We start from the raw sequence: 23853 nt of genomic DNA on the forward strand, positions 1-23853 counted from the left end.
CCCTGGCCAACAACCATTCCCTAGCAGAAGCCCTGAGCCGCAAACACGAATTGAACAGACTCGACCTCGAGCGCCATGGAGCCATCAGATTGGGCTCTCCAGAGGAGCTTTCCATCATGGCGAGGTTTCTGGGCACAATGGGCATGGTAGCCGTAGGATACTATGATTTGACACAAGCCGGTCTGCCAATCCACGCTGCCTGTTTCCGCACGACAGACCTCACGGAGCTGGCGGAGAACCCTCTGCGGCTGTTCGTGTCGTTGTTGAAGCGAGAGCATATCAGTGCCGAGCTAAGCCCAGTCGTCCGAGAAATCCTGGGTAAACGCAACATCTTCAGTCCGCGGGTCGAGCAACTCATAAGCATCAGCGAAAGCCACGGCGGGCTGACACAAGAGGAAGCGAACGAGCTCGTCACAGAAGGCGTACAGACGTTCCGATGGAGAAGCCAGACGACAGTCCCGCGGGCGATCTACGAAGCATTACTGGACGAAAACCCCATCCTGGCCGACATCGTCGCGTTTCAAGGCCCGCATATCAATCACTTGACGCCTCGGGCACTAGACATCGACGCCGTGCAAGCGTGTATGCGACGAGTCGGCCTACCTGCGAAACAATCCATCGAAGGCCCTCCGAAACGGCATAATCCCATCTTGCTGCGTCAGACGAGCTACTACGCCCAGCGCGAGCACATCGTCTTCGCCGACGAAACAACCGGGTTCCACACGGCTCGCTTCGGAGAAATCGAAGAGCGAGGCGCGGCGCTGACGCCGAAAGGTAGAGCACTATACGACGCATTGCTCGAGTCGGCGACGGCGAAAGGCATCACCGCCGAAGACGAAGACGCATACGCCTTGCATTTCGCGCAGTTCCCCGACGACTGGGAAGTGTTGCGGAGCGCAGGCCTGGTCTGGGTGCAGTATTCCATCCTCGACCACGCCAAGGCACAAAGCTTCACAGCCAGACGCCCGCCGACGCTCGAAGGCCTCGTCGAAGAAGGAATCGTGGGCTGCGAACCCATCATCTACGAGGACTTTCTTCCCATTTCCGCCGCGGGGATTTTTCAGAGTAACCTCAAAGACTCTGGAAAGACAAACTCACGACGGCCTTCTAGAATCCTCGAAGCTGAGGTCGGAGGCAGATCGGACTTCGCCGAAGCGCTCGGCGGACCCATCTTGGATGAGATGGAGTTGTATGAAGCGGTCCAGGAGGCTAGTATTGCGTTGGTGTGGAAGGAGTTGGGACATATGGCTGTAAGTCATCTTTAGAGGTTCGGTCAATTGTAGCCGTGTGAGTGGGAGTTTGGTTCGTAGGCATGTCCAGCATGATGCTCTGTTGGTAATACATGAGTTTTATGATTTTGTCTTGTACACACACATCAATTGTTACGAAGATGCTTGCACTCGGCCACGCCATGACTGCTGATGATATGTTGCCACGTCATCTCAGGTGTGGAGTAGGCACCTTACAAACATTGCTCTGAAAAGCTGCTATAATTTCAGTGTCAGCGTGTAGAATTGGTAGAAAGTACAGGGGTAAACGTCGCCATGACGCGAAGGGTTACCCGCGGATCCATAGGCATATTCAGTCGGAAGTCCATGTTTCAATGTCACGACATCGTTCTTCCGAACAGCCACGCAAGGGTGCATGGATATCACACATTCCAGTATAAAATCTAGTAGTCAGCTGAACCGTCTGAATGGCGCGCCGCATCTTCGATTTTGTCCTGTCATTAGCTATAAAAAAATTCTTTATACACATCACAGAAAAAAACGCCTATGAAATGGCGCTCGCGTTCGCTCCCGTAGCAGCCTTGTTGAATCCTCCTCCAGACGCCTCCTTGGCCTTTTTGGCAACATGTCTTTCGCGCGCCAATTGCAGCGCCGTCTTCTTGGGCTTTTGTTGTTCCTCAGCACCATTCTGTCTTTGCGCTGTTTCGGGCGTGTGTTCGCCATTCCTCGTCTGCTTCCTCGCTGACCTCACAGACTTGTTCTTGTCGACTTCGGAAAAGCTCTGGAATCCGTCGTTGCTTGCCTTGATCTTAGACTGCTTGATCCATTCGCCTCGTTTTCGCTTGTAGAGATCCATTTTCCAGTTTTTCCATACTGCGCGACCACAGGGTGAGTCGCGCAACGCGGGCTCGTCCTCGGCTAGTTCCTCTGCTATACGTTCGCGGATGAACGCAAGACCGTGGGTGCCATCCCAGATGGCGTCCACTACACGAGAGGCTGATTTCTCGAGGGCCATCTCCCCAATGTTGCCATAGAATAGCTGGATCAACTTTCGCCGTGAGATGACGGTTGCATTTGGAGACGACATTGCTGCCTGCAAGGTGCGTGAAATGATTGGATCGCGAGACATAGCCAGCAATGACTCGGGGGAGAGGGTGACCAAGCTATCGAAGACCAGTGAGCTCAGGGCGCCCGGCACATCTATCATCTCTTGGGCCAGAAGTGATCCTTGAAGGCGGGCGCCAGTGTTACGGGACGGATCCTGTGCCGCTTGGCGGGGCGCTTGAACTTCGCCATCGATACCATTACTATCGCCGTTCACAGGGGCTGGAAGCTCAATCTCAGAGACATGAAGGAGCGCTCTGATGTCGAAGCCACCATCGGCGGTCTTGTAAGCCTCTGCGAGCTGACTAGCGAGCGACCTAGTGTCAATCTCTCGCACTTGACAGCGCTGCATCAGTGTTTTGATGACGCCGAATCGGCTACGCTCAACCAGAGCGGGAATGGTAGGTAAAATCTGCTCGTGGGCGGCATACAAGTCGTCTTTGCTCAACCTCTCGAGCACCTTGCATACAACATAACCAGCAATTTCATTTCTCGCCAACGAAGCCATGCGATCCTTTAATAACCCCTTGTACAAGCTCTTGAACATCTTTCCAGGCGCGTTCTCGACAATTGCTTCCACAAGATGGGATCCTATGGGATCGTAGATTATACCATTGATGAACGTCGCACTGTCGGACTCGGGAGTGATGGGGTCGTCGGGTAGTAAAGTGCGCAAAATTGAAGTTTCCTCCTTGGCCTTCTGCTTTCCAAAATGGTTGAGCTCGAGCTTGATGAGCAATTGTAGAGTGGGGTTTCCAACTTGATGTGTCGCCAGAGCCCGCAGGCTTGTTGTATCTAGACCGGCGACACTCGAGCTCATAAGGGTTTGTAGCGCTTCAGTGAACGAATCCGGGACAGCTCTTTTGACCTGTTGCTCTTCGCCAAGTTGGCTTTCTCCGTGCACAGAAACATGCTCTTTCTTCTTGCTCTGCAGCAGAGACTTTGCTTCAACCAGGGGTTCACCAGCGAAGACAAGGAGGAGCACGCGCAAGGCGTGTGAGGCGAAGCGGTCAGTCATGAGAAATCCGATGTTTCCTTCCAGCTCTCCGATGGTGTATAAGAAAAGGTTCTCCATCGAGACATAGACATCGCCGTTTGCCATCTCCTCTGCTCCAACACTAGGCGGTGCAAGCAATTCCTTGGTAACAAAAGGTGCAGCTCGGATGAACAGCTTCTCACAGCAATGAGAAGCAAAACGGTGCTGTATCAGGTGCATGAAGCTGAGCGACTGTTAGCATATAGATACAAGAGATATAACACAGAGCATAACTGTTCTTCGGACTTACTTTCCACTAAATGTTTGAAATAGCGTCTTCAGCTGCGAGGGAGAAGACAATTGGATCAAGCGCTCCATCAGTCTGGAACATGACTGACTGTTGGCAATCTTGAGTTCTTTGCCTTCGGCTTCACGGTACACGTTGGCCAGGAATAAAGAGCGCTCGGTCGGGTCGGCAAAGTTGTTCATTTCCAGCATCTCGTCTGCACGTTTGAAGTACTCCTGCTCTTCCTCGTCGAGCATACCGAAGAACGGCAGTTCTGGCCTCTGTTCGTATCCATTGCCTTCTCCAGATGCCTTGTAGGCGTCCTCTTGCGCATCAAGAGCGACGAATCCTTCTTGCTCGGCGAAGTCTGGGTCAGAAACTCGTTGTCGTTTAGCCGCGTCGAATTCTTCCCCTTCCGTCTCTTCCAATTTTCTCTTCTTCTCCTCGGCACGACGGCCACGCTTCTTATTTTCACGAGGCATTATAGATCGGGCCAAGAAAAGAAAGGAAGAAGCAAAAAATTTAGACGGACAACAAAGAAAGAAAGACAAATAGAGCACAAGAGCGAGACGTTGCCCGTTGATGCTGGGATGGTGTACAACGGCAAGCAAGGTCGATAGGCCGGAGCGGGAAATAAGTAGATAGTGAACTGCTTACCATGTTCTGCACATATCAAGCAGACCAAAAGTAAAATGTCACTCAAGCCGCTCGACTTTTCCACAAAAAAAATCCCGGCGATGCCAAGCCTTCCAATATAAGGTACATAACGCTACAGAACAGGATTCAGAATCTGTCCAGATCGCGCGGGGCGGCAGCCGCCCCACCCTTCGACGTGGCAAGCGACATGGGTGGAACCACATTGCTGCAGTATAGACCACGACTCAAGACCTGGTTCTAGCCGTGGTTAGTGGAATCTTGTCAGGGAGATATTGGATTCGACTCGACTCACCTGAGATACTGCTACCTGATACCAATGTCTTCATATGTAGAGTCATGTAGTCGAGTGACGGATCGAATATGCGACCTTGCAGCAATCTATCGCACAACTGATGGCACCTGCATCTTGTACGACCCGATTGTGGATCAAGATCCGATCGAGATGCATCTGACAGATGGGACAGTGACATGTGGGTGTTTGGGACGTAGCCGAGATCTGCTGCTCCGGCTTCAGCTCCAGCTACAGTGGGCAAACAATCTTGTCTCGCGGCACTCTCTCCGCTACCTGCCCCTGTTCCAAACTCAAAGAAGCATTGGCACGCTCATCCTCTTGTCACCAAACTCATCTCTCTCTATCTCAATTGTTGCCTGCTACAAGACATCCATGTATTTGTGGCTGTTGTGGAAAGACAACGAGGTCCGGACAGTTGCACCGCGACGGCGTTGCGTAGATAGTCCGTGTCCTAGGATAGTCGGCTGTTTCAGCTTTCCTGCAGCTCTCTGCTGCAAGATCGATCGCCGCTGCTGCCGCCCCATCTGCTCGATCGACGCGATGCCAACGTGACTCGTGCAGATCTTGTCAGACTCTGGCGCTGTTAGTGTATTTAGTTGGCAGAGTATCGAAGAACCTAGTCTACAGCTTACTCCTGTTTAGTACGTATCTCTCTACTAAGAAAGAAGCCTTGCTACACGTCTATTGTATGCGAGGGTGCCACGTGTATCTTCGGAATATAGGCCAGCTATTTGCGGACTCTTCTACTGTACTTCTACATCGCGGATTCTACATCTGGACGGCCAAAGGGCGACATTGCCCCACAAGTCGGCATTGCTACTACTACATTAGCCTTGCATTGAAGCCTCCGTGTCTGATTTCTTGTTATATATTTACGAGCTTCCGCTGCATAAGTGGGCCTGTAAGCAACACACGTGTCAGCGTCCGAATCAGCTCATCCGATGATTGCTATCACATCCATGTTGGCATCCGTATTGGCGTTGGCATCAAGCTTGAAAAGCAACAGCAGCAGGATTGGGCACTTCAAAGCGTTGTTCATCTGCCCCACCACACCATAACCCATGGCTGGCACACTCACGTTCGAGCCGTCGGAAGTGGCTGAAGATCCATCAGAAAAAGCTATTCACAAGATTGTCGTTGGCGCTTTGGCACCTACCAGAGCGTTCGCTTCAGGTAGGCAGAAGCATACTACAACACCATCAGCTTTGACCAACTCGTGGGTAATCCAGCTTGTGCAGACGGAGAATCGGTCGCTTAGATTGACACCCGCACCTTCTCGTCCTGGTGCAGCTCCCGTTTCCTTGGTCGTCAGCGCCTGTGATAATGCGGTTCCGTCTGATCTGGTGAGAACGTTTGCAATGCATGTCAAGTCCGGTGTCACACTCGAGACAATTCTGCATACCATCATATACGGTCGATTCCTATCATATCGCTTCGATGCTACAGGTCATGGATCGCGCTATTGGATCTCTCGCTTCCTCAGCTTCCTGAGTGAGATCGGCGTCGTCCCTTCTGCATCTCATATACTTGCGGCTCAGATGTATCTTCAACAAGTCTGGCTTCCAGGCGCTATGCTCGCCAACGAGGCGCAGCAAACACACTTCGTTCCAGGAGATTTCTTCGAGGGATCGTGATACCTTCTATTCATCCCGAAGACTACATGTAACGCTCGTCGAACATGAGATTCAAAACCACTCATTCCACACTCACGTGCACGCTCTACCCTCCTTGAGGCACGAGAGATCGCACATCCAAGACACTGCTATCACAACATCCGTTGACCTAGTCCTGTGACAGATGAGCCCGCAGTATTCACTTCTAATAACAGGTACGAAAACCATGTTCATGCAAGCATATCCTATACCGTTCAGTCCTTGCAGAATATCAGAATCCGAACATTAACTAGGTATCAAGGTACGCTCGACCCATCGCGTGTCATCAATATTGAGCCAACACATGTCGTGTCTGGTAGAACAATCAGTTTGGCCCCGTCTGCGGCACACTGTATCTTGCATCGCAGTTTTGTTTGGCCCCCTGCAGCTCATCGAACTACCTCACGTGGCAACTCGTCAGATATGACGGCATGATACATTATGCATGCACCCAAACTCGCATAGCATGAATGATCACATCTCCGTTTTGCCAAAGATGGGACAAGCATGCAGCACTTGTACAAAGGCCTCATGATCGGTCAGCACCTACCCACTCTAGGCTGTCGTAGACAAGTCGACAGCTCAAATAGTTGTGATTATGTGAATCCATCATAGGTTCTATACGGAGCTACCATCTTAGCAAGCAAGATAGACTGCACACCTGTCAGTCAGCTAAGCCAAGCAGTGCAGTGCAGTGCATGATGTCTGCCTTACTGAGCCGCCCCCACAGTCCGGGACCAGGAGATCTTATATTAGCATCCTTCTGCATCCGTTTCTTCGACACTCTACTCGTTGCATGCCAAGGCACAACCATCGTTCTTCTGGACAGAGTGAGGGTGCTAGCGGAGATCGATGTTTTATCATTGTCGAACATGACTAGATTTGATAATCGTGATTTGTTCTACGTAAAAGGCTCATTCTAGGAGATCATTATAATGCGTGCCTGGAAGCAAAACTCCAAGCCAAGCTCCCTCATGCCGACAATTATTTCAACCCAGCGCCATGCTATGGAATCAAGATAAGTATGTGAAACAAACAACAAGGAAGCAACAAAACAATGACTCTTATCATTTTCACCTTCCTCCCTGAATCGGTTCGAACGCGACTTCGCCGTCAGTGTCTGCCTTACCAGAAGACGAACCAGACGCTGGCGAGCCATCTTCAAGTGTGCTCTCGTCTTCGTCGCGAGACTTCATGTAATGTCCATGACCCACTTGTCCAGCGTCAATGGTCCTGTAATCATCAGGTGCTACAACACGATCTTCGCCCTCGCCTTGTTGACTGTATGTCCTGTGAGGATGATTCTTGTATCCTCTTACCTCTTCGCCTTTTTCGACATCTTGCTCGATAGGTACATTCTTCTTTACACCGTCGGCCTTGCCAGGCGTGGGCGCAAATTTCGAGCGTTCTCGGATGGGTCCGCCGTAGCGGTAGAAGACGAAGGGGATTGGTGCGAGTAGACAAGCAACTCCGCCAATGAGAGAGCCCCCACCGCCGACGCCAAGAGCGTCGAACATGTACTGTGTAAATAGAGGAGCTGCTGCACCTGCTGCAGATCGAGCCACAGTATTTGCGGCAAGTGCCGAGGCAGCGAACATGAGGTACGTGTCGGTAAGATAATTGAGGAAGGCAACGAAGATGAGGAGGATTGACGAAGCCAAGAAAACACCAGCAATACAGGGCACAATCCAGTGAACGCTGTTGTACTGGCCAGTCCAAGCAAACCAGAACATGGTGACAGGAAAAAGGATACCTCCAACCATGGCAATGATGAGACGGTCTTCGGGTTTGCCCTTATAACCTGCAGCAGCCTTCTTTCGCTCCCTGGCAGTGAATGCAAACACAATCAGACCCGCGATTACTGCACCAATTGCTGTCCCTATGAGCGGTAGCTCACCCACGCCGGAGTTCCATCCTCGCTTTTGTTGGAACACAATTGGGTAAATCGTAAAGAGCATGTACAAAAGACAGTACACGACGGACAGATAGATGGCACAGAAGAACGAGATCGGGTCGACGAGGATCTTCCAGGGTCTAGTCAAGGCGACAGCATATAATGTGGTAAGTCGACGATCTGTAACTTCGAGTGGTGCCTTTACGTCTTCATATCCCGGAATCTTCAGTCGTCGCAGTCTTCGTGCCTTGTTCAGAAGCACTATTGACGGAAGGGTTTCCGGAATCGTGAACATCAAGGGCAAAGTGCAACCAGCTAGCCACAAGAGGACATAGAACATCCATCGCCAGTCCTCCTTGAGCTCAAGAAAGCCTCCGATGACTGGACCAAGTGCGGGGCCAATGAAAGTCATCATGGAGAACAAGGCCATGGCATTGCCTCGATCCAGCGGGCCCCAGATATCTGCCAGCACACCGGGAGCATTCGATAGTGATGAACTTGCAAACGTGCCAGTGAGGAAACGACCAACAAGCAGTCCACCAAAGTTAGGGGAGAAGGCACAAAGAAAGTTGAAGGTTAGATATAGTATGAAGGTGATGTAAAAGACCCATCGACGACCGTAAAATTCGGAGAGTGGTGCCCACACCAAAGGCCCTGCACAGTAACCCAGGAGGAAAAGCGTGATCACCAGGCCAGCTGCTTCTGTAGAAACGTGTAATTCAGCGGAAATACTTTCCAGCACGCCGGACGGGCCAGAAGAAGCGAATGTAGCATTGATGACTAGTAGGACGGCGCATAGCGTGATATACCATCGACGGGCAGAAGACCAATTCTTGGGATTTTCAATGTCATCTGGCGAGAAATCCAAAAGGCCATCGTCATTGAGCCATGGTTCTTCAGATGACTCGACTGCTCGAGATCTGTACGGTTTTGCAGTAGGCCGTGAGAGTATTCTCTCTATAGTATCCATTCTCAATGACAGGGTTACGGTGAAGCACCAATGCAGAAGTTGAGAGCCAGAGAGGATATTTTGAATGGCAAGGCATATATTGGCCACTTATGCAGGAAGGAAAAGCAGTGTTTCTAAGCAGACATGTAGCAAATGTAGAAAAACGGATTTAGGAGGCATGACACGGTAGTTACACCGACTTGAAAGAAGCGAGCACGGGTTTAATGAGGCTTACAAGTAGTCATGTACAGTAGATCATCCGTCCATGAACACTAATTGCCGCATTAAGCGTGTACGTTCCTCGGACATAACAAAGCAAGCTGGGCCCGAACAGCTTTCGTTCGAAGTCAGTTGCGGGGAAGTGTCCCAGGTTCTTCTTCTCCGCCCTATTCAAATGTCATATCACTATTTGAGTGCTTCATGCACGTCTGCGCAGGTCATCTGCTGCTGCTGATACGCCATTTATTCCGTTTTGACGCAAGAGGACGAGATGTTCTTACTCATCCGCTGCTGCAATGCACCACGCCTTGTAACCTTGAGAAGGATGACTGTTACGAATGGAAGAACACAGCATTGGCCCCTCTCGTATGTGAAATCGCATGAACGGACGGGAAGCGTGCCGAATGGCGCTTTCTTCTCCCACGGCATGGGTTGGTGCTCGGGAGTTCAAAAGCTTAAAGGTCCAGAAAGTGGTAGGTGTTTCGCGATGCGTGCGTGCCCTATGGGCTACGTACGTCAGCGGCATTGGCACCGCCGATTCGCAACTGAAGACGTTTGCTACAAAGGTTCGCATCTTCGAAAGTGGGTAAGTCGACCGACGTTACAAAGCACTTCGTTTCGCTTGAGGAGGGGTGGGGGGGGGGGCCCGAGGTATCCCCGCGTCTTGATTTGTCTAAAAGAGGCTTGCAGGGCCGTAGAACATGATTCCTCTGCGCGCCCTATGCCAATTTTCACTCATGCCACGCTTCAACTCGTATCTGTGACTTTGTGGTGCCCAGCGCCATTATTGTTTTGGCAAAGACCCACCTTAATATCAACATCCTTGGAAGTCTTGAGAAGTTCTTCGCTTTTCATGAAAAATGATTGTGTCATGGAGAATTAACCATTCTGCCAAAAGAGGCATCGATCGACTATCGATAAGGACCGACGAAGAGGCATAGGCCACCCCAAGAATCGTAATATGTCGTAATCAAAGACTTTTAATCTCGCGTCGTGTAGTGCGGTAAGTGTGTGACTAATGACCATGTCTCGTATACTAGATGGAGTGGGCATAGGGCATCTTATTGTATAGTAGTTTTCCTTGTACATACTCGTATCTTTATCATTGTCATTATTTTTATTCTATAATTATAGAACAGTCATGTCGTCTCTACCAACACGCGCTGCTGATAACCAGCAGCTGGACCGAGCAGGCGAAGTGCAGGATGTAAGGTTCTTGTCGGCGAGATAATCTCAATCTAATCTGTAGAGTCGTGTCAATATACTGATCTTATCGTAGCTTATCGACTCCATCAAAGACCTTATCGTTCCGTTCATTCGTGCTGCTGATGTCGATGCTGCTTCCAAAAGCACCGGTCACGGCTTGCAAGTGGATGGGCAGGGGCCCCGTACTGCGCTAGTAGAGTATCATCCTCCACAGAAGTTGCAGTCTCTCTTCAAACCGCAATTGCCTACTCAGGGTGCCGGCAAGGAGGGACTACTGCAAGTTGTGCAGGATGTGCTAAAGTACAGCGTCAACACTTGGGATCAGGGGTTTCTGGACAAGCTATACGCCAGTACTAATGCCGTTGGTGTCGCCACCGAGCTCTTGCTGTCCGTCCTCAACACGAATGTGAGTTTCCCATTTCATCTGTGAGTATCGACGCGAGCGCAGTAATTGATTGAGAGTCTCAGGTCCACGTTTACCAAGTCTCTCCTGCTCTGACAATTGTCGAGAAAACTGTGACTCGGGCACTTGCTACTCTCTATGGGTTCAAGGGTGCTCACAGCGGTGGTATCGCTCAACCTGGTGGTAGTGCTTCCAATCAGACTTCCGTCGTTATAGCTCGTAATACTCTCTATCCTGATACTAAGGTCAACGGTATTCAAGGCAAGAAGTTCGTTCTCTTCACATCTGCGCATGGTCACTACTCGCTCGAAAAGGCTGCACAAATGTTCGGCTTCGGCAGTGGCGCAGTAAGGGGTGTTGCTGTCAACGAACAGGGACAGATGAAGCCAGATGCGTTAGACGAGGCGATCGAGCAGGCAAAGAAGGCTGGCGAGGTGCCCTTCTACGTCAATGCGACTGCAGGCACTACAGTTCTCGGCAGCTACGACGATGTCGGTCAGATCGCAGACGTGATAGCCAAACACAAGGACACTCCTATTTGGTTACATGTCGACGGCTCTTGGGGCGGGCCGGTTGTGTTCTCGAAGAAGCACGCACCAAGCAAGCTACCAGGCATCGAAAAGGCTGACAGTATTGGTGTCACGCCGCATAAGATGCTCAGTGTGCCAGTGACGAGTTCCTTCTTACTTTGCAAGGACATGCGACAATGTCAAGCAGCCATGACGCTGCCTGCAGGCTACTTGTTCCACAATTCTGACGACGACGACGAGAGCGCAGCCGATTCCTCAGCGTTGGACTCGAAAGGCAATGTCGAGGCATCTGCTCCCGCTCGCGAGATCTTCGACCTGGCGGACTTGACACCGCAATGCGGTCGTCGTGGTGATGCGCTGAAGCTGGCTCTGTCCTGGGTCTACTATGGACAAGAAGGACTGGAAGCTCGCATCGACAGTGGCTTCGAGATGAGCAAGTATCTCGCCGACCTGGTGGGAAGCAAGGAGAACTTCACTCTTGTGAGCGAAAACCCGCCGCCGTGCTGGCAGGTGTGCTTCTACTACAACAAGCAGGAAGGTTCCGGCCATAGAAACAAGAACAGCAAGATCACCGAGCAGATCGCACGCGCGCTCGTTCCAAAGGGCTTCATGATCGATTACTCGCCTGGCGAAGATGGAATGTTCTTCAGAGTGGTTGTTAACGGCGGCACCAGAAAAGAAACTGCTGAGGGACTCGTCAAGGCCATTGACGACATTGGCAAGGATATCAAGATTTGAGCAACGCTCTGAACTTTGTTGTAAATACTCATTGCAGCGCCTTCTAGTGAGTGCAGGATGGGGCATAAGGTATCACCGTCTCATCATATCAAAAATGGAGGTTGAATACTAGACACAATATGATACACACCAGAAATAGATTCACAAGAGAAGAAAAGAGTTCACGCTTCCACGATTGTACTGCATATATCAGCGCTGTATCAAACAGCCACGACCCATAAGCAATACAAAGACAAGAAGACCAGCTTCCAATATCAGACCCATTATCCATCTATTTCACCCCTGAATCCGTCGCTTTCCAGCATTATGCGCCGCGCTCACATAGCAGGCTTCTCATACTTGCTAACAATCCACCAAGCATGAATGACACCCGGAATCCAGCCCAAGATAGTCAAACAGATATTAATCAGGAAATTTGAGTCGCAGCCGGTCTTGAGAAACACTGCGACCGGAGGCAGGAAAAGAGCGAGGAAGTAGAGGAGGACGTCGCTAGTGGAGGATGGAGGGGAGTTGGCCATCTTGGTCTTGGTTTACTTCTTTTGCTCGTGGGTGGGACCGTTCGAGTGATTTGGAGGTTTGTTGAGGTTGTGGGTGTTGCTTGCTTTGGTTCGGTGTTGTTTGTTTTTTATGGTCGAGTACTATTGTAGATCAACACTTTCTAATCGCATTGTTGTGTTAATTCTCTCATCACACATGAAAACATATACTCGCACAGGACCACGGTTTCATCGACTTACATTGCCAAAGCCAGACTTCTCGTCAATCAGTTCCACGGCTCGACAGCAAGGATTCAACAGCTCAGAATTCAACAGCGCGGATCAAAATTGTCCGACCGCGCAGGCAGCACTATTTACTATATATACGCAAACATCTATACAAGGGCAATTTAAATTGCCACTACGGGCACCTGAACCGACCGCACGGACGTAACAGGGATGACGTTGCCTTTGTCCATCGTTGAAACAAGCTTTTTCTTGCTTCCATCCGGACAGAACGGCACGGATTAATATCAGATTACTCTTTGCGGTAGCGATCGTCTTGGCTCCGTACGATTGTCCTGAGTAAGATACTGTACAGCAGGAACTCGCTCATTGTGGTTCGCTTCGATTTGATGGGTTAATATGTCTCTGGACCTTGTGATGAAGCGTCTCACGCGCTGTAGCGCATTTCGTACTCGCTCTTTCACATAACTAGGCTCGGAGATTTTCTTTGTGTTTTGTGTTTAAGTACTGACATTATTATATCTCCGTATAGTAAACCAAGATATCTGAATCGTGCACAATACACATGCGCTGCTTATGATTCATGGGTGCATAAGGTGCGAGCTCTATCGTCAGCTGGTCCGATGTTGTGCTCCTCCAGGATCATCCGGATAGACTCGTGCTTAGACAGTCGGAACAGGGTATCGGATTGCCTACGGAGTACTTGTCTGGATATGTCCGAGGGCCGAGCTTCTCCGCGTTATACAGGTGCACCTGTTCAGAAGGTGACGAGCCGGTACGATAGCCCTTTGGAAAGACCCTAGCATCCATGAAAACAGACGATGGTGGTGACCATTAATGGACCGGTACATAAATCGGCACTGATAGGGATAGCAAGTACTATGCACGCAAGCATAGTTCGACATTTCCATCAGGCGACTACGAGTTGTCAACGACTCGATTGACATATTGGGCTGGTGGCTCACCAAAGTGCCATTGGAGTCTCTTTGTGGCGCACCATTGGGAGACATTGGGACTGACACAGAGAAAACTTAAGACCCAATCCGTTCCTTAGGTATGATGTAGATATCCCATCATGTTAAGCAGAATAGAGCAATATATACAAATGCTGTGTCCCAGTATCAGCTCCCAGTCAAGGCGCCCAAAGCACTAGTAAGCTTAGATACAGCATAAAGAATCGGATTCTCGACAAGCCCTGTGATAGCATCAACGCCTACCAGTACCGCTCTCAAGCTATGCTCACCCAAGATCGATCCCTCGGGAACAACTTCGCCATTAGCAATGTTCAACTCAAATATCATTGCCCCCAAAGTACTCAAAGTCGTCGGCTCGAGAGTTGGTCTCCAACCTTCCTCGTAAGGTAGACGTTCCTCCTGGAAGAACACATTGACGTAATCAACAGGTGCAGATCCAGTCGTGGGGTCACCCATGGTAGAGAGGTAAAGAGCGGTTTCGCCGTAACTGAGGATGAATTGCGCAGGTCCATAACTGAATTCTGGGTCTCTGGCTGCCTCAGTCGTGACTCTGTTAAACTTTGCTTTGGCAGCAGTTTCGATGGTTGCGTTGTCCTGGTTTGCGAAAAACGCAGTCACGGAGTTCCAGATGGTCTGATTGAAAGAGTGATTATCACCCGTGCTAGCGTCCGCACGAGACAGAGAGGCGTCATGTTCGATGACAAAGTCGTGTTTTTGCAACATGTCAAGGTCGAAGTAGAGAAGCTCAGGGTCCGGATTCGAGGCGAATCCAGCTGTTCCAATCGCTAAGGTGAAGTCGGCGCCCATGTTCAGACCTTTTGCAAGACATGCTGTGAGGATTGGAAGGGTGTAACCTTTTCCGCTTCGAGGACATATGTCATGATTTGCCAGAGAGTTGAGACCCGGGCATGGCGAGCGGACTAGACGTCGGAGATATATTTAGCAGAGACACTTGAAAAATAGTCATCGTGGTGAGCTACCTTCGCCAGGTCGTGCAGGGTGCCACGCAGGGAAAGACGACGCTGATGAGCCACTTGCTGAGGTAGTAGCGGCAGCAGCCTTGGGGTGTCGTTGAATGATTTTCAGATCGCGCCTAGCACCTCCCAAGCCAGGAAAAGCAGCAGACGAGCAGATCAGCGCTGCAGTGGTCAAAAGTGACAAAATCGACATCTCTGGTAAGAATAATTGTTCAAAAGAAATGATGTTCGAATTCACGAAGCAGGCAGCCATCACTTTGTCTTCAAACAATCTCCCACATCTTCTATCTGCACGAGCCGCGGCTGTTTTGAATAGCACGGCTCGATACTTTTCATTTCTGGAACCCCATTGTCAATCGCTAGTCCATCCATCCGTGTTGTGCATCATTGGACTGAAGATCCATCTCTCCCCCACAAAAGCTTAAGTTCAGCCAAGGCAGATGGGATGCCAAATCTGGACTTCGCAAAGGGAGATCTGCAGTGATCGACGTTGTGAAAGATGTAAATGCCGAGGTGTACGTAAATACTTTCAACGACCAGTGGTTGACTACGTGTGTTGTGGGTGTTTGCGCAATATGTATGCATTAATTGCTTGAAGATGTCTCTACGATCGACGTCGTCGTTCGACTGTGACGCTGTCAATTGTGGGGAATCTCTATCGCTGAGGTTGCCCCTCCTGGTGTGCCATCTGCAGCTCACAGCGAGACAGAACAAGCTGCCGGTAACATCTGAATGATGGCAGAAAAGCTCCAGTATCTTGAGATACCCCTTAAGCGCGTACAAACAGGGTCCTCGTTTGTCGAATTCCCACTTCTACCGAGAATTCTCTCATCTTGGGCATGTCATCTCTCGACTCTGAGAAGGAAAAGGCTAGAATGGTCGAAGGTATGGTTTATCTCGTAGTTCTTGGCGCTTTATACAATTCATTTAGTTCTAGTTCCTGACTCCGGGAAGAATGATAGACAGGATGGCAAGAAGGAGTTTCACAGTGATTGGATCTGATTATGTAATCATGTGAGATCCACTAGTCAGATTCCGGACGTGAAGTTATCAAAATTGTGTTAGTCAATGATATACGAATGGACATCTACTTTCTGATCACTCGATCCTGTTAGATCGGGAAAATGACCTAGACGTATACCGGGGTCTGTCTCATTCCTCGACTCCGAAAAGAAGAAGTACGAAATGCTGAAGAGTATCACTTTTTCGCCTACCAAAACTCTTGGCGGATGTGAAGCCCAACCTCTGACCCATCCATTCCTCGACTCCGAGAAGAAAAAGGACGAAATGGCCAGATGTATGGTTTCTCCTCCTGAATCTTGGCGCTCCATCAAATCCATATTGGTCCAGTTTCTCGACATCGAGAAGAAGAAAGCCAACATGGCGCGTCGCATCGCTTTTTTCTCTCCCGGATATTAACTTCTCAAGTCCAACATAATCGCACGAGTTTTGGCGTATCAAACCGCGATCATCATTTCCTGATTTTGGTCTTCCATGATCTTGTATAAAGATGACACTACTCTTGTCTAGATCAGTCCGGTCCTTTGCTTATCCCAGATTAGTGGCTGATATGATGCAGGTAATCTATAGAAGGTGAAAAGTATACGCGCTCTCTTCTAAAGCCTGCAAGGGGCAGTCAAAATCATTGAGTCAGGTCTGAGGAATAGAGAACCAAACCGGCGCTGTCACTTCGCTTCAGTCTCCCTTCTCTATCTTGTCTCTGGCCGATTTCAAGTCAATCTACTGCCCCCTATCTTTAGAACAGACTCGGCCGGATTCATAAATCGTCTACACCCTGCCATAGATATCCATCATATATGTACAACCCCATCTCTACCATCAAGACGCAAGCCATCAACATGCTCACAAAACCCGATAAGAAACCCTCGAAACCCCCTTCGACCTCGCGATCTTCCTGACCTCAATCCCGCCCACAAGCTTACAATCCTCGACATGCGTACCACCACACGGATACGCACCCAGCCCCACAATCTCCACGACCCTAGCCCTCTCCTCTCCGTCCGGCAGCCCAAACCCGTCCGCCACACCACTGCATTTGCTCATGACGTCCGCCAGGCTCCAGTAATGGATCCTGACTCCAGCTCCGGAAGCCACGAACTCGTCCGTCCGCTTCTGAATCGCGGCTTTATGCACACCGTCGATGAGACCCACGAATTCCACTGCGGCGGAGTCAGGGTAATGAGACGCCTTTGACTCGACGAGGTCAGTGGGCAGAACGCCTTCGGCACTCAGAGTGTTGATCGCTAGCCCTAGGATGTGGCCAGCTGTGTGCAGGCGCGAGTGGAGGTCGCGTTTCGCGGAGTCGATTTGTTGCAGGATGGGGAGGGGGGGGGCGAAAGGAATGGGGCTGTTGTTGTTGTTGTGCGGGAGCCGGGGCGCGAAGTGCCCGAAGTGCAGGATCTCGTGGCCGGCGGATGGGTAGCGGACGGAAGTCACGCGGAAGGAAACCTCTTCTTTCTTGTCCTCTTCCATGCTTTTCAAAGAGTCGTCTACATAGGGCCTGATAACCCCCGTATCAGCCGGCTGGCCCCCGCCCTGAACATAGAAAATCGTCTCATCCGTGACCAGCGCAAGATCGTCAACAGCAGGATCCTTGACCAGTGCGCGATCGGCTTCTGGAAGTGAAGATGTGGGCGTCACGCGAACGATCTTGCTCATGTGTTGGCGTAGAGCGCCGTTGTCCATGTAGAGTTTTTTGGTGCCTGCGGACATGGTTGTTGCTGCTGGGGAAAGACTTGATTAATTCCCTATTCTTTTGGTTTTCCTTTGTTATATACAACGAAAGTTCAAGTACTGCAGATAGCGAAGAAAATATATTGACAAGATCCAGCATACCTTATATATGGAATGCAAAATAAAGAAAATGTCGTTGATGCATCGACTAGACGTGTCTTGTGGCGACGTCGTAGGGCGCGGCGGCGCACACGGGCAAGCCTTCGACCTTCCTGATTCGGACATGGAATGTCCATTTGCGAAATCCGGCCAGGGTCACCGTACTTTTGTACACAAGCATCAGCAACAGCAATAGCAGCAGCAGCAACAGTAGTGCAGACATTGACCGTTTATGCGATATAGACACACGTAGACGACATACCTTGCCTGTGTGATGTTGATAGGTTGGTAGTTTACGCAGGAATGCAAGTGAGACTGTCCATTTTATTCTGGAATGGATGGGATGTATATATGATATACACAACTTTGACCTTCCCACCGAAAGGTCGTTTCGTGCGGTCGAGAACTTTTTATTATGCTACACGGAAATATCACGCTCTGTTGACGTCGATCCTCTTGACAAGATCACCGCCGAGCCTGGAAATCTCCTTCAACACGCCCTCCTTGTTGATAACAGCCAAGACCTCGTCCCCGTCTCCACTCTTGACGGGTACGGTCGAATACGCCAGATTGACCTTCCAGCCCCTGGGCGCCGTGTATGGTGTCCAGAGACCCGCGATGGTGTGCTCCGCTGCACCCTTGAACAACACGACAGCCTGTCCATATGTCCTTTCGACTTCCTCGAAAAACAAGTCTTGGGGCGCAAATCCGACCGTCTCGGGATCCATGTTCTCGTCTGCGGCGGCGACTACCAGGTTCTTGAACTCGGATGACTTGCGGCTCTTCTTGCTGGGCTTTTTGTCGAGGTTAGCGAGATGGATGACGAAATCGTATTCGGCAGTCGCGCTGACGAACAACGACTCGACGTCGAGAGCTAGACTCTGGGATTCAATGACGCCAGTCGCGGCCTTGGCGAGTGCGGTGAGGCGAGCGGCGACGACCTTTGCGGGTACTCCGTCCGTCCACGTTGTGCCTTCGGCATCAACACTCGATGCTACGAAAAGACAAACGCGGTTCATCGAGGGATCGAGCTTTCGCCATGCCTCGAAACGGGTGGTGGTGGCCGCAACGGCATCGGCATTGAGGTCAGCGTTGATGTCCACAATCAGAGGATCAGCCCGCCAGTCCCAGCGAGACAGGAACGCAAGAGTGCGAGCGACGGCAGTCCGCACAGACGAAGGTGGCTGAAACGGATATGGACGAGTGAAAGTGTTGATGGCGAAAAGCTCAATGAGCTCGTCTGCGAAATGGTTGCTGAGCAGGTGTGACGCGAACCATTTCTTCAAGACACGAATAGTGGGAGAAAGGGCTTGATGGCGAGTGCAGAGCTTTTGCACAGCAGCAGTGTGAGCGGGGGAACGGAGGTAGATGCGCTTGTAGGAAGACAGAGCCTGGCTAGCGGCTTCCCTGGTAGACGGAGCAGCGGACTTGTCTTTTAGGATCCTATCCAAAAGAGTACTCTCGCGGTCGTGTTGGATCCGCAGGCGGAAAGAGGCATTGGTGGAGGGGTAGATGATGTCGAGGAAGCCCTGGTTCTGATATTCGAGATCTGAGTTCTCCAGACCCACACGAGCGACGACACCAGCATCCAGCTTGCCATACAAGCTTGCGATCTGTAGCAAGAAAGCCATTTTGGTGCGCTGAATAGCAACGAGGTCATCCGGCCAGCGACCAGATCCCTCAAACTGGACGACGACATTAGCGGGCGTCTTCATCAGCTTGTCACCATCCATGGGGGAAGTGGTGGAAGAGTATCGAAGCTGCGGGTCGGCGGGCATGAGGGATCGAATGGTCAGGGGAAGATCTTCCATGCCTCTGAGGTCGCTCTCCAGGGTCTTGAAAGCCTCCATCAGTGGCTGGAAAGAGGCAATGCCATTGCTGTGCTTGACAAGCTTGGCAAAATCATCGCCGAAGAAAGAAGCTCGCTCGGCGACAGGCTTGCCAAAGTGACGCCAAAGGAGCCAGGTGATGATTTGCTGGATGATGGGCAGACCACCTTCCTTGGTGCTCCAGACCAGGGATTCGAGAATTGCGCCGTCACGGAAACGACGAAGCTCGGCCTTTTCACCCCAGAACTTGCGGAATTCGGCAGCCTCTTTCTTGTTCTCGGCGGCAGGGCCGTGGTCGACGGTCCGTGAAACGTTGGCAGGGTTCAGACTGACGTTGACGACGAGTTCACCCTTGCGAGACAGAGAGGGTCGAGCAGATCCAACCTGCCACGAGTCTTGCTGTGGCAGGACAATCTGGACCGAGGTGGCCCTGTCACCAAGACCGCGAGTGAGGACGTTGAAGATTGACTGGTAGCGGAGCAACATGTCGCGGTCCTCGGCATCAGAGGTAGCGAGAGCGGACAGGGGTAGCTTGACAGTGACATCGTGGCGCTGGACAAGGTTGTCTGCACGAAGGATGAATGTGGGCTCAAAAGTGTCGGCGAAAGGATCAGAGAGCATCTGCAGGGTCGTCCTGGCCTCGCCGCGAAGGTGCTGGTAGGACGAAGCGGTCATCTTGTAAAGAATGTTGATGCCGCGGGCGCCGTCGAAGAAGACTGGCTGAGCGTCGTGGGCGGCGAGGGTCACGGTTCCGGCTTGAAGGACAGCGGGCGATCTGACCAGATCTTTGGCTGCGAGATATTGAAGAGTGGCCTTGAACAGCTGGTAGCTGCTGTAGCCGCTCGACAGAAGGGGCATGCCATTTCCGCCACCAGTCTGCAATAGCACAGCCATCAAGGCGGCCCACTCGAAGTTGCCGAATCCTCCTTTGGCGGTGTGGGAGGTCAAAGAGCGCTGTCTCAACCATACGCGGCCCAGCAGACAAGCGTCCTTGAATGCATCGCAGGTTGTCGAGGCGTGATGCAGGAGTTTGAGGTAAGCGGTGAGCTGGGAGTCGGCCTGGATGGAAGCGTTGTAGAAAGGGGTGGCGGGAAGTGATGCCGAAGTGTTGTCGTCGTCGTCGGCCTTGGCAGGTCTGACGCAGTTCTTCGAGGGAAGTAGCTTGTCCTTGGAAAAGACGTTGTCGGGAATGCTGGGGATGATGTTGATCTGCCACTTGTTCTCCGACTTCTGCTCTTTGGCGCTGACGACCAGGATTGGGTGCAGGGGGTTGTCGTGGAAATTGGCGAATTTGAGGGTCAGGTCCTTGGCAGACTTCAGACCAGCGGCAATACAGGCCAGGTAGTATGCCCTCTTGTACAGATATCTGTGGTTGACATAGTCCTTTTCCTGCAACAGAGAGGCAGGGATGGTCACAAGCATGTCGATGGCCAGAGAAGCGTCGGTTCTCGACGAGAGCTTGAGGGGGAAGGAGCCGACGACGTTGATGTTTGCGGGCTTGGCGTAGGCCAACTTGTACTTGACGTCGAGAGCAGGTCTCGGATCGGGGAATGGAGTGGCGACCTTTGACTTCTTGATGAGTTCTCGCTCTGCATCGTGCACCGACTGAGCCTCTCTCGCCGGGATCAGCTCGATGGCCTTTTTCAGCTTGTGCAGAGCCTCTTCCGCGCTCGTCTCTCTCTTGCCGTGGCGAGGACGGATCTGGGCCAGCATCTCGTCGACCTGCAGCTTGAACATGTTGGATTTGAAGGTGCCGCCCGTGTATGCGGCAGCGCTGGCCTCGAGCATTCCCGCTCTCTTGGGGTTGTTCTTCTTGGCTGCCTGCTGCTGCTGCTGCTGCTGCTGCTGCTGCTTCTTCGACGAGGCTTTGGCGCTCTTTCGGTCGGCGGGTTGCTTGTCCGTCTCGTCCGTGTCTTCGTCTACGTCCTCGTCCTCGTCGCCGTCCATCTCTTCACTCGGATAGTCATCTTCGACGCTCTCGTCCTCGAATGTCATGTCCTGCTCTTCTCCGTCCTGGTTGAGTTCACGAAGCGAAGGTTCATCGCCGTCGCTGCTGCCTTGCTCCGAAGGGCTGTGACTGAGCTTTCTTCTTTTCGACGCCGGTACTGCCATGATTGCTTTTTGTTATAGCAGAAAAGGGCAGGTCTGGCTGAGGATGGAAGACGGAATCGAAACAGAATAGATTGTTCAATGGCTGATGGTCGGCTTGGCGCAGATCATTTTTGGAAATTTTGACACGGTTTGGATCTTATCGATAAACTAATAGTCTGTTTCCGCCCTCCGCCATAGGCTCTCCACCGTCCGCTCTCCGCTGTCCGCTCTACGCTTTTCGCTCTCCTCTCCGCGGGCATGTCTGTAGAGTGAGCTGGACATTTAATAACCAGTATACCAAAACTAAGACAAGTAAGAAGAGAAGCAGAATCGTTTGAGCTTCAAATATAGAGAGAAACAAGTCCATTGGTGCTCCATACCTATATCTTACTCTTCTAGCGCCTGTCCTTGATTCCACTTCAACTCCGGAACTTTTCGCTATACAATTTCGAGCAAAACATCACAACCCTCTCTGTCCATGTAACAAGAAGAGAAATAGAAAAACAGACGAAAACGTACGGCAGCAGGGATTCCCACGTGGTCACCCACCGTAGTACTAATCTGCCGGTCAACTGCTTATGTCTGGCAGAGCGGACGGGATGCCCAGTTCTCAGCTGCCTGTGGCCGTACGTGCCATCCTATCCATTATTTGAAACTCATGTCCCTGTGAAACACTAATGCTTTGGGTCAGTAACGATCCATTCGATCACAGATGAGGAAATGGCAACTTGAAGTAGGGACTAGAGTGATCTACATGATACGAAAGAGGAAGAACACAACTCGGTCAAGAACTTTTCCTTCCAATCTCAATCGAATCAGCCACACTCAGCGGGGAACATAACAGACACGGTCAAGCATAACGTCATTGTACCGCAGGCCGTGTCTTCCCATAATCACTTCAAACTCTCAAAAAAACTTGGTCCACCATAGCTGTTCCCCGCGTGAGTGACAGAGTTGCCACGAAACGTAATATGCCTGTAAACATGATCGTCTGACCCGTCTGACCCCACCATCGTGTACCCGGCAGCATACTCGTTCCCAAACCTCTGTTTTGAGTGGTCTTCGACAGAGAGGTATTCGAACGTCAGGCCACGCGACTTCGACACCTGAGAGATAGCTTCTTCGAGGAAGCGATCGCGCTTCTTGGCAGATTGCAAGAGTAATGCGAGGCTGTCGGGTTCGAGTCCTGAAACTTCTTGTCGGCAGAGTGCCACCTGCTTTTGGTGACTGGCGGGGAAGGTGTCTTCGAGTTCGCTGATGTGACCCGACAATGTACCAAACAGCGAGCTGGAGTGAGATCGGTCGTACAATACCAATGACGCATTTTCCGTCATCTCGTGTCCAGCCAGAGCCCTGCCCTGGTATCCGAGTGCGTTCTTCCGTAGTGTCTGGTGTAAGGTTCCCTTGATCGGATCCGCGGACCGCAGCTCTGCACGGCTGTCGAGGGCTGTACTTTGCTCGGGATTGCCTTCACGCTGGATCTTTCTTCTAGATCTACGTGAAGATGCTTGTGCGTTGTCAAACGCCCTATTGATTTGTCCTAGCAACTCCGTAGTATCCTCAAGCTCGGTCGCAGAGCAAGCCGACAGTCGAGCTGTTGACTTTGTGCCTGATGCCTTGGTGTTGATTTCCATGGCAGCTCCCCAACGCAAGTAACGCAAGTTAATGACCTGCAGCTCGAGGGAGTTCTTGGCAAAGTCTGCCTTAAAGTCCCGACCGAATTGGATACCTTCGAACGACTTGATACCCTTGGTGTAAAGTTTCGAAACATCTTCGACGGCTTCTCGGGTTCGTGACATTCTGTGCAGCCGACGTTGTTGAGCAAAGTGAGTAACACGAAACGTTTTCATTGCGAAGCGATGCTTCACTATAAGGGCTCAACGAACGCAAGACCAGAAGCAATCATAATGTCGGGCAGCAGTACAACCGATCTGAAGGTCAGAAGACCATGAGCTGTGACTCGGACACTTATCTTTCAGCTTCATCTGCCAGTCATCACTAGTCGGCCTTATTCCAACGAATACACTCAAGGGGTTGGCAGTTCGTCAGCACCGATCATCTCTTGGATTGCCCAGAACAGGCAAGAGCATATTGAGTTTGGACTTGGCATCTAGTCATGTGCTAATGTGAAGTGGCAGCAGATATCTCCTTTTTTGTTACCGGAACCAAGGTCATGTCGCATGTGAGTCGCCAGGGAGGCCGTGAAGCGCAATCTATGAATGCCATCCAGTTCGTGATTAGGAGCCGACGGCTATCATGTAAATGATCGCGG

The 23853-nt window shown here is 51.2% G+C and overlaps 7 protein-coding genes across 7 annotated transcripts; 1 reads left to right on the forward strand and 6 right to left on the reverse strand.

Annotated features, from left to right (window-relative positions):
* Positions 1–1773: 1773 nt before the first annotated feature.
* Positions 1774–4077, reverse strand: AAFC00_006659 (uncharacterized protein; the record flags this gene model as incomplete). Its single annotated transcript, XM_069346648.1, has 2 exons — positions 1774–3553; positions 3620–4077. The coding sequence occupies 2 exons, from the start codon at positions 4075–4077 to the stop codon at positions 1774–1776; spliced, it is 2238 nt and encodes a 745-aa protein (XP_069199520.1).
* A 3192-nt stretch (positions 4078–7269) lies between these two features.
* Positions 7270–9060, reverse strand: AAFC00_006660 (uncharacterized protein; the record flags this gene model as incomplete). The annotated part of the gene is made up of 1 exon (XM_069346649.1): positions 7270–9060. One exon carries the CDS (start codon positions 9058–9060, stop codon positions 7270–7272), a length of 1791 nt encoding a protein of 596 aa, XP_069199521.1.
* A 1339-nt stretch (positions 9061–10399) lies between these two features.
* AAFC00_006661 (uncharacterized protein) lies at positions 10400–12135 on the forward strand (the record flags this gene model as incomplete). Its single annotated transcript, XM_069346650.1, has 3 exons — positions 10400–10465; positions 10538–10870; positions 10933–12135. 3 exons carry the CDS (start codon positions 10400–10402, stop codon positions 12133–12135), a joined length of 1602 nt encoding a protein of 533 aa, XP_069199522.1.
* Positions 12136–12452: 317 nt separating this feature from the next.
* On the reverse strand, positions 12453–12653 carry AAFC00_006662 (uncharacterized protein; the record flags this gene model as incomplete). The annotated part of the gene is made up of 1 exon (XM_069348359.1): positions 12453–12653. The coding sequence occupies one exon, from the start codon at positions 12651–12653 to the stop codon at positions 12453–12455; it is 201 nt and encodes a 66-aa protein (XP_069199523.1).
* Positions 12654–13978: 1325 nt separating this feature from the next.
* AAFC00_006663 (uncharacterized protein) lies at positions 13979–15001 on the reverse strand (the record flags this gene model as incomplete). The annotated part of the gene is made up of 2 exons (XM_069346651.1): positions 13979–14751; positions 14812–15001. The coding sequence occupies 2 exons, from the start codon at positions 14999–15001 to the stop codon at positions 13979–13981; spliced, it is 963 nt and encodes a 320-aa protein (XP_069199524.1).
* Positions 15002–16671: 1670 nt separating this feature from the next.
* On the reverse strand, positions 16672–17541 carry AAFC00_006664 (uncharacterized protein; the record flags this gene model as incomplete). The annotated part of the gene is made up of 1 exon (XM_069346652.1): positions 16672–17541. The coding sequence occupies one exon, from the start codon at positions 17539–17541 to the stop codon at positions 16672–16674; it is 870 nt and encodes a 289-aa protein (XP_069199525.1).
* Positions 17542–18092: 551 nt separating this feature from the next.
* AAFC00_006665 (uncharacterized protein) lies at positions 18093–21602 on the reverse strand (the record flags this gene model as incomplete). Its single annotated transcript, XM_069346653.1, has 1 exon — positions 18093–21602. The coding sequence occupies one exon, from the start codon at positions 21600–21602 to the stop codon at positions 18093–18095; it is 3510 nt and encodes a 1169-aa protein (XP_069199526.1).
* Between the last annotated feature and the right edge of the window lie 2251 nt (positions 21603–23853).

This window comes from Neodothiora populina, assembly GCF_041146345.1.
Source record: "Neodothiora populina strain CPC 39397 chromosome Unknown canker_contig_8, whole genome shotgun sequence".
Taxonomy (NCBI): Eukaryota; Fungi; Ascomycota; class Dothideomycetes; order Dothideales; family Dothioraceae; genus Neodothiora; species Neodothiora populina.